This window comes from Sebastes umbrosus, chromosome 19, assembly GCF_015220745.1.
Source record: "Sebastes umbrosus isolate fSebUmb1 chromosome 19, fSebUmb1.pri, whole genome shotgun sequence".
In the NCBI taxonomy this organism is placed as follows: domain Eukaryota; kingdom Metazoa; phylum Chordata; class Actinopteri; order Perciformes; family Sebastidae; genus Sebastes; species Sebastes umbrosus.
Genome location: NC_051287.1, coordinates 1984785 through 1999212, shown reverse-complemented (window position 1 = coordinate 1999212; position 14428 = coordinate 1984785). Strand labels below are relative to the sequence as shown.

At 38.2% G+C, this 14428-nt stretch overlaps 1 protein-coding gene across 1 annotated transcript in view; it reads left to right on the top strand.

The window, feature by feature from the left end:
* The first annotated feature begins 5087 nt into the window (after positions 1 to 5087).
* The window catches only part of LOC119478762 (calcium/calmodulin-dependent protein kinase type II subunit beta), a 49581-nt gene continuing 40240 nt past the window's right edge, over positions 5088 to 14428 (top strand). The window contains 3 exon segments of the mRNA XM_037753724.1: positions 5088 to 5380; positions 12005 to 12099; positions 13751 to 13810. Coding sequence (XP_037609652.1) covers positions 5319 to 5380; positions 12005 to 12099; positions 13751 to 13810 — 217 coding nt within the window. The 5' untranslated portion in view covers positions 5088 to 5318.

Here is a 14428-nt window from a genome sequence, read left to right as displayed (position 1 = left end):
GTCTGACACGTGTGCAAAATTTCAAAAAGCGTTTAGTATCCCAAGCACCTCATTTTTACCCTCAAAGACATAATAGAATAAGAATAATAATCATTTGAAGAACAATAGGTCCTCGGACCCGACTTTGTCGGTGCTCGGGCCCTAATAAAAATTTACTGAAAATGAACTAATGAAAATCAGATATTGTTTTTGAATTGTGGTTCAACAGAATCATTTTAAAAACCAAACTAATGAAACTGGCCAGGACAAAAATGATGGTACCCCTAGAAAAGATGTAAAATAATTTGACCATAGGGACATATTAACCTAAGGTGTGTCCTGTAAATAGCATCACAGGTATCTTCAAACTTGTAATCAGTCAGTCTGCCTATTTAAAGGGTGAAAAGTAGTCACTGTGCTGTTTGGTATCATGGTGTGTACCACACTGAACATGGACCACAGAAAGCTAAGGAGAGAGTTGTCTCAGGAGATCAGAAAGAACATTATAGACCTTCATGTTAAAGGTAAAGGCTATAAGACCATCTCCAAGCAGCTTGATGTTCCTGTGACTACAGCTGCATATATTATTCAGAAGTTTAAGGTCCATGGGACTGTAGCCTACCTCCCTGGACGTGGCCGCAAGGGGAAAATTGATGACATATTGAAGAGACGGATAATACGAATGGTAACCAAAGAGCCCAGAACAACTTCCAAAGAGATTAGAGGTGAACTCCAAGGTCAAGGTACATCAGTGTCAGATCGCACCATCCGTCACTGTTTGAGCCAAAGTGGACTTAATGGAAGACAACCGAGGAGGACACCAAATCATAAAAAAGCGAGACTGGAATTTTCCAAAATGCATATTGACAAGCCACAAAGCTTCTGGGAGAATGTCCTTTGGACAGATGAGACAAAACTGGAGCTTTTTGGCAAGTCACATCAGCTCTATGTTCACAGACGAAGAGATGAAGCATCCAAAGAAAAGAACACTGTACCTAATGTGAAACATGGAGGAGGCTCGGTTATGTTATGGGGCTGCTTTGTTGCATCTGGCACAGGGTGTCTTGAATCTGTGCAGGGTGCAATGAAATCTCAAGACTATCAAGGCATTCTGGAGCGAAATGTGCTGCCCAGTGTCAGAAAGCTTGGTCTCAGTTGCAGGTCATGGGTCCTCAAACAGGATAATGACCCAAAACACATCTAAAAACACCCAAGAATGGCTAAGAACTAAACATTGGACTATTCTGAAGTGGCCTTCTATGAGCCCTGATCTAAATCCTATTGAACATCTGTGGAAGGAGCTGAAACATGCAGTCTGGAGAAGGCACCCTTCAAAACTGAGACAGCTGGAGCAGTTTGCTCACGAGGAGTGGGCCAACATACCTGTCGACAGGTGCAGAAGTCTCATTGAGAGTTACAGAAATCACTTGATTGCAGTGATTGCCTCAAAAGGTTGTGCAACAAAATATTAAGTTAATGTTACCATCATTTTTGTCTAGGCCAGTTTCATTAGTTTGTTTTTTTAAATGATTCTGCTGAACCATAATTCAAAAACAATATCTGATTTTCATTAGTTCATTTTCAATGAATTTTTATTAGGGCCCGAGCACGAAAGTGCCAGGACCCAACGGTGTCCTGGCACGAAGTGCAAGGAACCTATTGTTTTTGTCGGTATTATTAGGGCCCGAGCACGAAAGTGCCAGGACCCAACAGTGTCCTGGCACGAAGTGCAAGGAACCTATTGTTTTTGTCGGTATTATTATTATTAGGGCCCGAGCACGAAAGTGCCAAGACCCAACGGTGTCCTGGCACGAAGTGCAAGGAACCTATTGTTTTTGTCGGTATTATTATTAGGGCCCGAGCACGAAAGTGCCAGGACCCAACGGTGTCCTGGCACGAAGTGCAAGGAACCTATTGTTTTTGTCGGTATTATTAGGGCCCGAGCACGAAAGTGCCAGGACCCCAACGGTGTCCTGGCACGAAGTGCAAGGAACCTATTGTTTTTGTCAGTATTATTATTTTTCCGCTGGGAGATCGCGTTTTTGGGACCTTAGCCATCCCCAAAAACTCACCAAAATTGGAACATGCGTCAGAACTGGTGGGAAATTCAATGTTCTGGAGTGACTGGGCTCGGGTGTCTCCAGGGGGCTCCATAGCGCCCCCTAACGTACGCAGTTTTTCCGAGAAAGTTTCTTCGATCTTCACGAAATTCAAGTATGTCATTGCTCACGCCCTCATACCTGGATTAAATGTTTTTGAGATATTTTCGGCCAACAGGAAGTCAGCCATGTTGGACTTCCTGCGTGATTTTAAAATTTACGAACGCATATTTGAAGACTTTAGGATGCACAAAAAATTATGAAACTTTACACGCACATCCAAACTCGTAATTACTTTATTTTAGTGGTGAAATTTTGCTTGGGCGTGGTATGTTGGCTCTCTAGCGCCCCCTTATGTCTTTTAGATTTTGAACATACCTTTAGGTACTCGAAAACTCATGAAATTTGGCAAAATGATAGACACCTGTGAACTTTATGTAAATGTATAGCCATTAGGCTCAGTGTGTTTAGCCGGCTCTATAGCGGCCCCTAACGCGTTGAAATCTTAACTTTCTCAAAGTTGATCCGATATTCATGAAATTTGGTATGCATATCCCACTCATCATTTGAAACATATTCCTAATTGGGTTTCATTAGCTCCGCCCACCCAGAAGTCGGCCATATTGGATTTCATGTCATTTTTAGCGTTTTATAGGACGCGTACTTTAACGAACTCCCCCTACAGATTTAATCAGATTGAGTTGAAATTTGGTCAGGACCATCTTAAGACCTTGAGGATGAAAAGTTATTAAAATCGTGAGTTTTCACTTAACGACCTGACCGTGGCGTGGCGGCCATTTTGAGCCACTCGCCATGAAACAGGCAGTTATTGTAACTCAACTGTACATAGTCCGATCTGCCCCAAATCTCTCAGGTATGATGGTGGTCCAGTACTGATGACACGTATATGAAAAATTATACTCATAGCCCCGCCCCAAGACGTTAGCCCCGCCCCCTTTCATAACTCATGATCCGTTTGTAGTACAGTCTTGTGGGAGGTGTCATATCACTCAGCAGAGAGTGCCTGTTTCATTGGTGAAGGTTATCCCCGCCCCCTACACATTAGCCACGCCCCCTTTCATAACTCATGATCCGTTTGTCGTAGAGTCTTGTGGGAGGTGTTATATCGCTCAGCAGAGAGTACCTGTTAAGTTGGTGTTGTTATCCCCGCCCCCTACACATTAGCCACGCCCCCCTTCATAACTCGTGAACCGCTTGTCGTAGAGCCTTGCGGCAGGCGTCGTGGTGCTCGTCAGAGTTTCGGCTTCACGGTGCCCGGCCGCGTCGGTCGGCGTCCCGCCAGCATCCCCGACGCGCAAGTAGGGGCGAGGGCCCGTTCATCGCTGCTTGCAGCTTTAATTTATTATTACTTTTGTCAGTTTCAAGTTATTTCAGTGACCATTGTGGGTTTTTCTCTCTTTAACGGAACGTTACCAACAACTTTGCCTACGTCTGTATATATTTATTATTGTAAATCAATTAACAACACAAAACAATGACAGATATTGTCCAGAAACCCTCACAGGTACTGTAAATCAAGGCATCAAGTGTTTGACAATTTTCTTATGCTTTTCATTGTATGTAAATTCTACTTGTTTCTGACTGTCCACTTGTTGGTATGATCATTCTTTTTCTTTATTTTTTATTTTATTTTTTTTGTATTCTACATGTTTGAAATAAATTTTGAAATGAAAAATGATAAAACGCATTTAAAGATGCAAAAAGTCTCCACTGAATTGCACTGAGAAGAAATGCATTTTCTCTGATCCACTTCTTCATGATGAAATCCTCTAAATAGACTTTTACAAGTGCAGTAATTTCATTATCGGCTGCAGACTTTCCTCTTCAATAGAATAGAAAGCTTTATTGTCATCTTATTAAATACAACGAGATTCACAGTTGCCACTTCTGGTCAGTGCTTTAAAACAAATACTTGACAAGACTAAACGAGGCAGATAAAACATATAACAGGTAAAACACACACAGTTATAATAAGACAAATAAAACAGGTAGAGTAGATGTAATAAATAAATATACACAGAAGTGTTACACTAGAGGTATAAAATATAAAAAAAATGTAATGTAAACAGAGATAATTGCTCTTGTAAAATAGATACACTGTAAAAAAAAAAAAAAAAAAATTTCCAGCAGCGGAAAATACGGAAAAATACTGTCCGTTAATTAACATAAATAAACTGTAAAAAAAACAACAGTAATTATCTTTATATAATTAGCCTTTATTACTGTAATATTACAATAAATATTTTACTTTTAACATATATTTATTGTTAGAATAGTCATACACCGTAAATCTAAGACCATTTTCAAATTAATCACAAATGAAAAATGTCATTTTACATTGCAAAAGCGCAAATTTACATTAACTCAGAAGTTTTGCAAAAAAAAATCTGTATTTTTACAAGAAATATTTTTTGAATTCCATGAAATCCTTTTTTTCTAACATAAATTAATTGTTAAAATAGAGTCATAAACATCTAAAAAACAGAATAATTATCTTTAAAAATGATCAAGAAAAGCTTAAATACAGATAATTACGATTGTGATTACAAAAAATACTGTAAATCTAAGACCATTTACATAATAAATCACAAATGAAACATGTCATTTTTACATTTTATTTCTGTCATTTTGAAATACAGACAAAAAAATGTAAAATTTCTTGAAAAAAAATGTAAAAAAATGTTTTTTTTTACAGTGTAGGGTAGATGTAATAAATAAAATATAAACAAAGTTGCACTTGAGGTGTATATGGCATCAAGGATATATTGCACAGTCAAATGTATTTCACATTCAGTGAATTAATATTGCACAGATTCATTATTATTATATGATTTATTCTAATAACGTGTAATCAAATGCTGCTGCTCTTCAATCACACTTTTTCTTGCTTTTCCTTTTTTCTCTCCATCTCTCTCTCTCTCCTCACCCAGAGCAACGCGTCATGGTGAGCTCACATTACCAGTTAGTCAGTGAGGTATTTAAAGAGTCCGTCCTCTCAGAGAACCGAGAGCTGCAGACCCGTCCGAGCCGGGACCGTGTCAGTGAGTCTGTGTGTCTCTCTGTGTGTGTGTGAGGAGAGCTGCAGCTGAACAACCAGCCGTCCCGAGGTTTAAGGTGGGAGGAGACAGAGAAAGAGAAATCCAGAGAGCCAGAGAGAGAGAGACAGAGAGGTCCTCCCGTCCGCTGCGACGCACCGCGCATTTCGGAGGAGACCGCACCATGGCAACCACTACTTGTACGCGTTTCACGGATGAATACCAGCTGTACGAGGAGCTTGGCAAGTAAGCTGCTTATTATATATTTATATATATATATTAAAACAGTTTTTTATGCATGCAGCCTGACCCTGAAAGATCTGCACATATGCAGATGATGGATGATTGATGCTGCACAACAAGAAACGCACGCTGCTCTGCTGCTGCAGCATCTCTCCAAAGGCTTTCTTTAAAATGTGATTTGATGCATGAAGATGGGGGGCTGCAGGAAGAGCCCGGGAACACTTCTGGGAACCCCACACACACACACACGCACGCACGCACACGCACACACACACACACACACACACACACACACACACACACACACACACACACTGCTCCCCCCTCTCTGCCCAAAGGCTAATTAGGGACAAACAGGCCTAATATGAGGAGAAGCTGATGTAAGCTGCTGTCTTTAATCACACATAGAGAGAACAGTGCTGCTGCTGCTGCTGCTGCTGCTGTTTATCTAATGAGGTGTGTCTTGTGATAAAAGAGATTTTTGTGGTGGGGGTGGTGGTGTGTGTGTGTGTGTGTGTGTGTGTGTGTGTGTGTGTGTGTGTGTGTGTGTGTGTGTGTGTGCAACCCCCCCTTCACTTCCCTAATAGCATGCAGACAAATTGAGAGGCTTTGGGTGCCACAGTGTGGATGCAAAGTGGACTGAATGTCTCTGTCAGGTTGTGCGTGGGTTGAGAGGATCTCTCTCTCTCTCTCTCTGCCTCACAGGAACATTTATTCCTCCTCAGTTCAGTTCAGAGAGAGCTGCTGTGGATGGTTTTAAAGCTCTGTGATATGTTGATGTTTGAGGTCTTTTAGTGATGGCTGGGACCTCCAGGCTTGCTGTGTGTTCGGTGTGTGTGTGTGTGTGTGTGTGTGTGTGTGTGTGTGTGTGTGTGGGATGTGATAAGTTAAAGACAATAGAGATGCTGGAGTAGCAGCAGCTGCCCTCACTGATAACAGAGAGCATCACTGCTTTTTCTGCTGCTGTGTCACTTTTTGATTTGTGTGTGTGTGATGCAAATAGATGAGGATGTTGAGTGTTTGGAGTCAGGGGTGGGCTTTATAAAGAAAGAAAGAAAGAAATATAATCAACAATTGATGAATTGTTTATTAAGGAAAATGTTCCAGTTTCAGCTTCTTAATTGTGAAGATTTGCTGTTTTCCCAGTAGATAAAAATGTGTTAAAGGTCCCATATCGTGCTCATTTTCAGGTTCATACTTGTATTTTGTGTTTCTACTAGAACATGTTTACATGCTTTAATGTTAAAAAAAACTTTATTTTCGTCATACTGTCTGCCTGAATATACCTGTATTCCCCCTCTGTCTGAAACGCTCTGTTTTAGCGCATTTCAACGGAATTGCGTTGCTAGGCAACAGTTTGGGTCCATGTTTATTTCCTGTCAGCTGATGTCATTCACATACATGCTGCATTAAAAAGGTTGATACTTTAATTATAATTCCTGTTAATTTTTTAGGATTTTTTTGGTGTACAATTTATTATTTTAATAATAAATAACAATTCACTAAATTTATATCTGTATTGATTTGTTCCATTTTGTTTTACGAAGTTAGGAAAGCAATATTTAAGTCAAGCCTGATGTTGCCTTACACATAAAAGAATGATCCAGTCACTTCCACACAGTGAGGCATACAGTTTATTAATTAAACACTGGTATCGGACCGGTATGGCGGTGGTGGAGACCAAAAACGGAGCTAAAAGAGAGAGAATATTGGACTTATACGAACACAAAGACTCCCGATGAATCATCCTGTCACTCTGTTAACTGCTGGATGTGTAAATAAGCAACTGTTTGCTGTTCAAGTTCAATAATTTAAATAATTTGTCAGCTTGTTTCGTGGCCTTAAAAAACAATTAATGTTAAATTTCAACAACTTTAAGCGACATAAAAGACATAAAACTCTAAGATTTTATTCAAATACTCAGCACTAGTTAAATAAAAAAATGTTCAATGTTGTATTGGATCAATTTAGGTTTTGCTTTCGAAAACTTTGAGCAAGAAAAGCCATAAGTAACTTCAAATATTTTGTTTTAATATATATTTAAACTCAATTAAAATATTTAATACATGCTAATAATGCTAATAATACTATTTTATTTAATTACGTCACATAATATTCAAGTTTGACTTAATAATCTTAATTTAGCTTTCGACGACACGTCAAGACTACGTTGTTGTGAAGATCATGAGATGTGATGTAAATCTAGTAAGTGGACTTTGAGTTCAGAGTATTATTAGATTAATTGTTACTATTTCTAAGATCAAAGATAAACTTTCTCTCTCATCTCTAAAACTACATTTTTATTTTAGATTTTTATTTTTTTACATTATTTTTATGAATATTTTGTCAATTACTAATAAAAGATGTAATAGATTAGATAAGAGGTTTGTTGCACTGTGATCCTCCTGACTCCCACCTGCCCTGCAGGTTACCTGTCATGTCGAAGCTCCGCTGCGTTTTGCTCCACGCTGCAGGAGTGTCAGCGAGTGTCATGCTTACTCACCCGGCCTGCTCACATAATGTATGCATGTTGGAGCGCTGGAGAGAGGCAGGGGGCTCTGAGGGGAGTGTGAGTGTGTTTCATTGCGTAACAATACCGAGGTGAGATAAAATTAGCTCTGAGAAATGACAGCGGTGGTTATTTCTGTTTGTCTCTGTTGGGTTTGATGAGCAAATGTGGCCCTAAAAACCTCCAGCACACTCACTTACAGTACTTCTAACTCCAAACGCAGATTTTTCTTCCTGTAATTCTTGATGAAAATCACATCGCTGAGATTATTATAAAGTAGAAAATAAACCTGTAGACTGACTGTGACCACAGGAGGCGCTGCTGCATGATAGCACTTTATATAAGCGGTTGACGCTATTTACATTATTCAGTCTTTAAAGGTTTTCTATAAGATATTCAGAGCATTAATATAGCAGCAAACAACTATTGTCTATGTCAGGGGTCAGCAATCTTTACTATCAAAAGAGCCATTTTAGGCAAAGAAAAAAATCCGTCTGGAGCTGCAAAACATTTGATCATTGTGATGAAGGTAACACAGTTTATACTCTAAGTATATAGGATATAAGTCTAATGCAGTGAGGGCCAAAGAGTAAATGTACTACGGAGTATTAGGGCCACATTGAGGGAAAAAACATCTGAGATTACGAGAATAAAGTCGTAATATTACGAGAATAAAGTCATAACTTTACGATAAAAAGAAGTCATAATATTACGATAAAAAATCATAACTTTACGAGAAAAGAAGTCGTAATATTACGAGAATAAAGTCATAACTTTACGAGAAAAAAATCGTAATATTACTAGAATAAAGTCATAACTTTCCGAGAGAAAAAAAGTCGTACTATTCCGAGAATAATGTAATAACTTTCCGAGAAAAAAAGTCCTAATATTACGAAAATAAAGGCATAATATTACGAGAAAAAAGTTGTAATATTACGAAAATAAAGTCATAACTAAACGAGGAAAAAAGACGTAATATTACGAGAATAAAGTCAGAATTTTACAAGAAAGAAAGAAAATAACAAGAAAATTACTACTTTATAATATTATGACTTTTTTCTCGTAATATTATGAGAGACACCCAGACACGTCGCCGGGCCGGCCGCTCGTGCTTTTAGTGCATGTTCGTGCATGTGAGCGTGCTTCATTGGCTAGCTCACAGCCTCACGCAGCTCAGCACAGCTCTCATACAGCGGTTACAGCTGATAACAGAGTCCTGACCCCACGGTGCTGTAGCAGAAGAGCAGCACCCATCCTCCAGTTCCCTCTCAGGTACACTGTTAGCGCTGTTAGCGCAGTTAGCTGCGTGTGGAGGCAGTAGATATGCTCTGAGTTTCATATTGAGCACCTTTAAAACAGGTGAAATAAAATACCTGACAGAATTTAGATGAATATTTATGTGAAACTTATTCTAAACAGGTCAGGAATCGGTTTGACGCAGATTTATTGAATAAATAACATCAAAGTACCGTACTAACTAGCTACAGCAGCTAACTAGCTACAGGAGCTAACTAGCTACAGGAGCTAACTAGCTACAGGAGCTAACTAGCTACATCAGCTAACTAGCTACATCAGCTAACTAGCTACAGGAGCTAACTAGCTTCAGCAGCTAACTAGCCACAGGAGCTAACTAGCTACAGGAGCTAACTAGCTACATCAGCTAACTAGCTACAGGAGCTAACTAGCTTCAGCAGCTAACTAGCCACAGGAGCTAACTAGCTACAGGAGCTAACTAGCTACATCAGCTAACTAGCTACAGCAGCTAACGTTAAACCCAGCAGGCTTTACATGCTAGTTTATGACTTAAATCATCAAAACTCCAGGATTTTTTTACATTTTAATCATAACAAATACATAATTTCATATAAATCTGGAACTCATGATTCTGTGAAAGTGGAATTTCATCCAGGAAATGCAAACTAGCGAGAGATATGCGTGGTTGTGGCTCACATTTGGCCCCTTGCAGGGAGATTTCTGCAGTCTTTAAGCAGCTCCTGATCAATTCATTGACTAATTAAACCAGAATGTGACAGATATATGAAGACTTGATGATATATGAAGACTTGATGATATATGAAGACTTGATGATATATGAAGATTTGATGATTTGATGATATATGAAGATTTGATGATTTGATGATATATGAAGATTTGATGATTTGATGATATATGAAGACTTGATGATATATGAAGATTTGATGATGTATGAAGACTTGATGATATATGAAGATTTGATGATATATGATGATTTGATGATATATGAAGATTTGATGATATATGAAGACTTGATGATATATGAAGATTTGATGATATATGAAGATTTGATGATATATGAAGACTTGATGATATATGAAGATTTGATGATTTGATGATATATGAAGACTTGATGATATATGAAGACTTGATGATATATGAAGATTTGATGATATATGAAGATTTGATGATATATGATGATTTGATGATATATGAAGATTTGATGATATATGAAGACTTGATGATATATGAAGATTTGATGATATATGAAGATTTGATGATATATGAAGACTTGATGATATATGAAGATTTGATGATTTGATGATATATGAAGACTTGATGATATATGAAGACTTGATGATATATGAAGATTTGATGATGTATGAAGACTTGATGATATATGAAGACTTGATGATATATGAAGATTTGATGATTTGATGATATATGAAGATTTGATGATTTGATGATATATGAAGATTTGATGATTTGATGATATATGAAGACTTGATGATATATGAAGATTTGATGATGTATGAAGACTTGATGATATATGAAGATTTGATGATATATGATGATTTGATGATATATGAAGATTTGATGATATATGAAGACTTGATGATATATGAAGATTTGATGATATATGAAGATTTGATGATATATGAAGACTTGATGATATATGAAGATTTGATGATTTGATGATATATGAAGACTTGATGATATATGAAGACTTGATGATATATGAAGATTTGATGATATATGAAGATTTGATGATATATGATGATTTGATGATATATGAAGATTTGATGATATATGAAGACTTGATGATATATGAAGATTTGATGATATATGAAGATTTGATGATATATGAAGACTTGATGATATATGAAGATTTGATGATTTGATGATATATGAAGACTTGATGATATATGAAGACTTGATGATATATGAAGATTTGATGATGTATGAAGACTTGATGATATATGAAGATTTGATGATATATGAAGACTTGATGATATATGAAGATTTGATGATTTGATGATATATGAAGACTTGATGATATATGAAGACTTGATGATATATGATGATTTGATGATATATGAAGATTTGATGATATATGAAGACTTGATGATATATGAAGATTTGATGATATATGAAGATTTGATGATATATGAAGACTTGATGATATATGAAGATTTGATGATTTGATGATATATGAAGATTTGATGATTTGATGATATATGAAGATTTGATGATATATGAAGACTTGATGATATATGAAGATTTGATGATTTGATGATATATGAAGACTTGATGATATATGAAGACTTGATGATATATGAAGATTTGATGATATATGAAGACTTGATGATATATGAAGATTTGATGATTTGATGATATATGAAGACTTGATGATATATGAAGATTTGATGATATATGAAGACTTGATGATATATGAAGATTTGATGATTTGATGATATATGAAGACTTGATGATATATGAAGACTTGATGATATATGAAGATTTGATGATATATGAAGACTTGATGATATATGAAGATTTGATGATATATGAAGATTTGATGATATATGAAGACTTGATGATATATGAAGATTTGATAAGTAGTATTTCCATTTTATGCTACTTTTTATGCTTCTACAGTCTGAGTACTTCTTCAACCACTGGTGTCAGATTTGTGTGATGCATGCAGATCAGGGTGGTGTGAAAGCAGAGCGGCGTCCAGGACGACGACGAGGTCAACGGGTCAATCTGATAGCTGAGACGTGACCTGCGTTTGATGCTGACGAAGCGTATAATATGGCAGCTGACCCGTCTCCTCTTCCTGACTCCCTGTCTTTGTTTCCCAGGGGGGCCTTTTCAGTGGTGCGCCGCTGTGTCAAACTCTGCTCAGGCCAAGAGTACGCCTCCAAAATCATCAACACCAAAAAGCTCTCGGCCAGAGGTGAGACATTAACAGATAACATGTAACACGTGTGTGTGTTTCCAGTGTCTCGTAGGGATGTGAAGAAGCAGAGATGCATCATGGGGGATTTCACCATCATGTGTGTCCCAGATCTGAACGCTCACATTAAAATATTTTAGCGAGTGTTTGATTCCAGCGTGTGAAGCCTCCACGTCTGTTTCCTCTCTGAGAAAGAGGCCGACGAATCCGCAGACGGAAATCTACATTTTTACTAGAATAGAAAATCTATTTCTTTCTACTATAGATTGTTGTGTTTTGTCGAGACAGATTATGCTGACGTTGTCCCTTTAAAGTGCTATTTGTGGTGTTTTTAGACATTATGTCATCCTGTTTTTTCCTCCAAATATAAAACTGATCAAATACTGTTAAACAAACGTCCCAGAAATCATCTGAAAATAGCAACAAGGATGTGATTACAGCAGAGAAATGAGATCAGTGTGGTGGGACGACGGCAGCGTCTGTCTCCCTCCACCTTTTAGAGAAAACCAAATTCATCATTGCTCCTTTTCTTTTCCTCTCCTCTCCTCTTGTTTCCTTTCCTCATCTCCTTTTCTCCTCTTGTTTCCTCTCCATGTCTCATTTCGGTCCTCTCCTCTCCTCTTAGCGTTTCCATTTCTCTTTTTTCCTTTCCCCTCTTTGTTTCCTCTCTTTGTTTCCTCTTCTCACCTCTCCTCTTGTTTCCTCATTTCCTTGCCCCATCTCCTCTGTTTTCCAATTTCCCTCCATCCTCTTCTCCTCTCCTCTCCTCTCCTCTCCTCTCAGCTCATTTCCTCTTGTTTCCTATTTTCTCCTCATTTCCTTTCCTTTAGTCTCCTCTCCCTTGTATCCTTTCCGCTCTTTGCTCTCCTCATTTCTCGTCTCCTCTTGTTTAATTTCCTCCTTAGTCTCCCCCTCTCCACTCCTCTCGTCCACTTGTCTCCTCTCCTTTCCTCTCCTCATCTCCACATTTCCTCTCCTATCCTCTTTTCCTTGTTTCCTATTTTCTCCTCATTTCCTTTCCTTTAGTCTCCTCTCCCTTGTATCCTTTCTGCTCTTTGCTCTCCTCATTTCTTGTCTCCTCTTGTTTAATTTCCTCCTTAGTCTCCCCCTCTCCACTCCTCTCGTCCACTTGTCTCCTCTCCTTTCCTCTATCCCCATCTCCACGTTTCTTCTCCTCCTCCTGTTTCCTCTCCTCTTCTTCTTTCCGCTAATTTTTCTCTTCTCTCCATGTCTACCCTCTCCTCTCCTCTCCTCTTCCCCTCCTCTCCTCTCCTCTCCTCTCCTCTCCTACTCCTCCTCTCCTCTCCTCCTCTCCTCTCCTCTCCTCCTCCCCTCCTCTCCTCTCCTCTCTTCTCCTCTCCTCCTCTCCTCCTCTCCTCCTCCTTCTCCTCCTCCTCTCCTCCTCCTCCTCCTCTCCTCTATGAGAGGTTAAATGGGCATCTGGGACGAGTGCAGCCCTCAGGCTGATCTCATCTGTGTGAAGGAAAGTCATCGGTGTGTCTCACAACTCCTCGTCAACCACCTTGAGAAAAGTTTCCACTTCAAACTGTAGAAACTAAATCTTCTTCTTCTTCCTCTTCGTCTTCGTCTTCGTCTTGTTGGTGTAAATGTGAGAAGTTGTTGTGAATCCTAAAGTCTGACTGTCTTATAGATCATCAGAAACTGGAGAGAGAAGCCAGGATCTGCAGATTGCTCAAGCACTCCAACATCGGTGAGACTCGTTTTAAAGTGTCACATCTTTGAAATCACAAAGTTAGATTAGATTTGGGTCAGATTCTTGGTTCCTAACTCTTTTTAGGCACTTGTGACCCGTTGTCACAGGTCTCATACGGTATGTATTACAGTTTTTCTCAATTGTTTACACACATTTTCTGAAAGCATGCCTCATACTCTCAGAACTCTACACACAAATCAAAAAACACACACACAATGGGCAAAACCCCTCAATTCTCCTGCAAAATGAAACTTTACATTCAAAACAATGCTATTTCTTCTCAAAATGGTATTTTGTTTTCAAATGACACACACAAACCATCATATGAATAGACATTTATAAGAACCAGTTGAACACTGATGTGCTCAATGTAAAACACTATGATGAATGGAAAACACTTCTTCTCCATTCATCATAATGACTTAGGCCTTTTTTTTGTTCAGTGTTACACTTACTACAGACAGTACATACATAAGTGTGTTGTAAAATATTTTAGAATATTGTTTTTATACTCAGAACACACAAATACACGGTAACAAATATATTTTATTTTCCCCACAAAAACAATGTACACAGTGTACATCCCAACCAACACAAAGTTGCACATACAGTGGT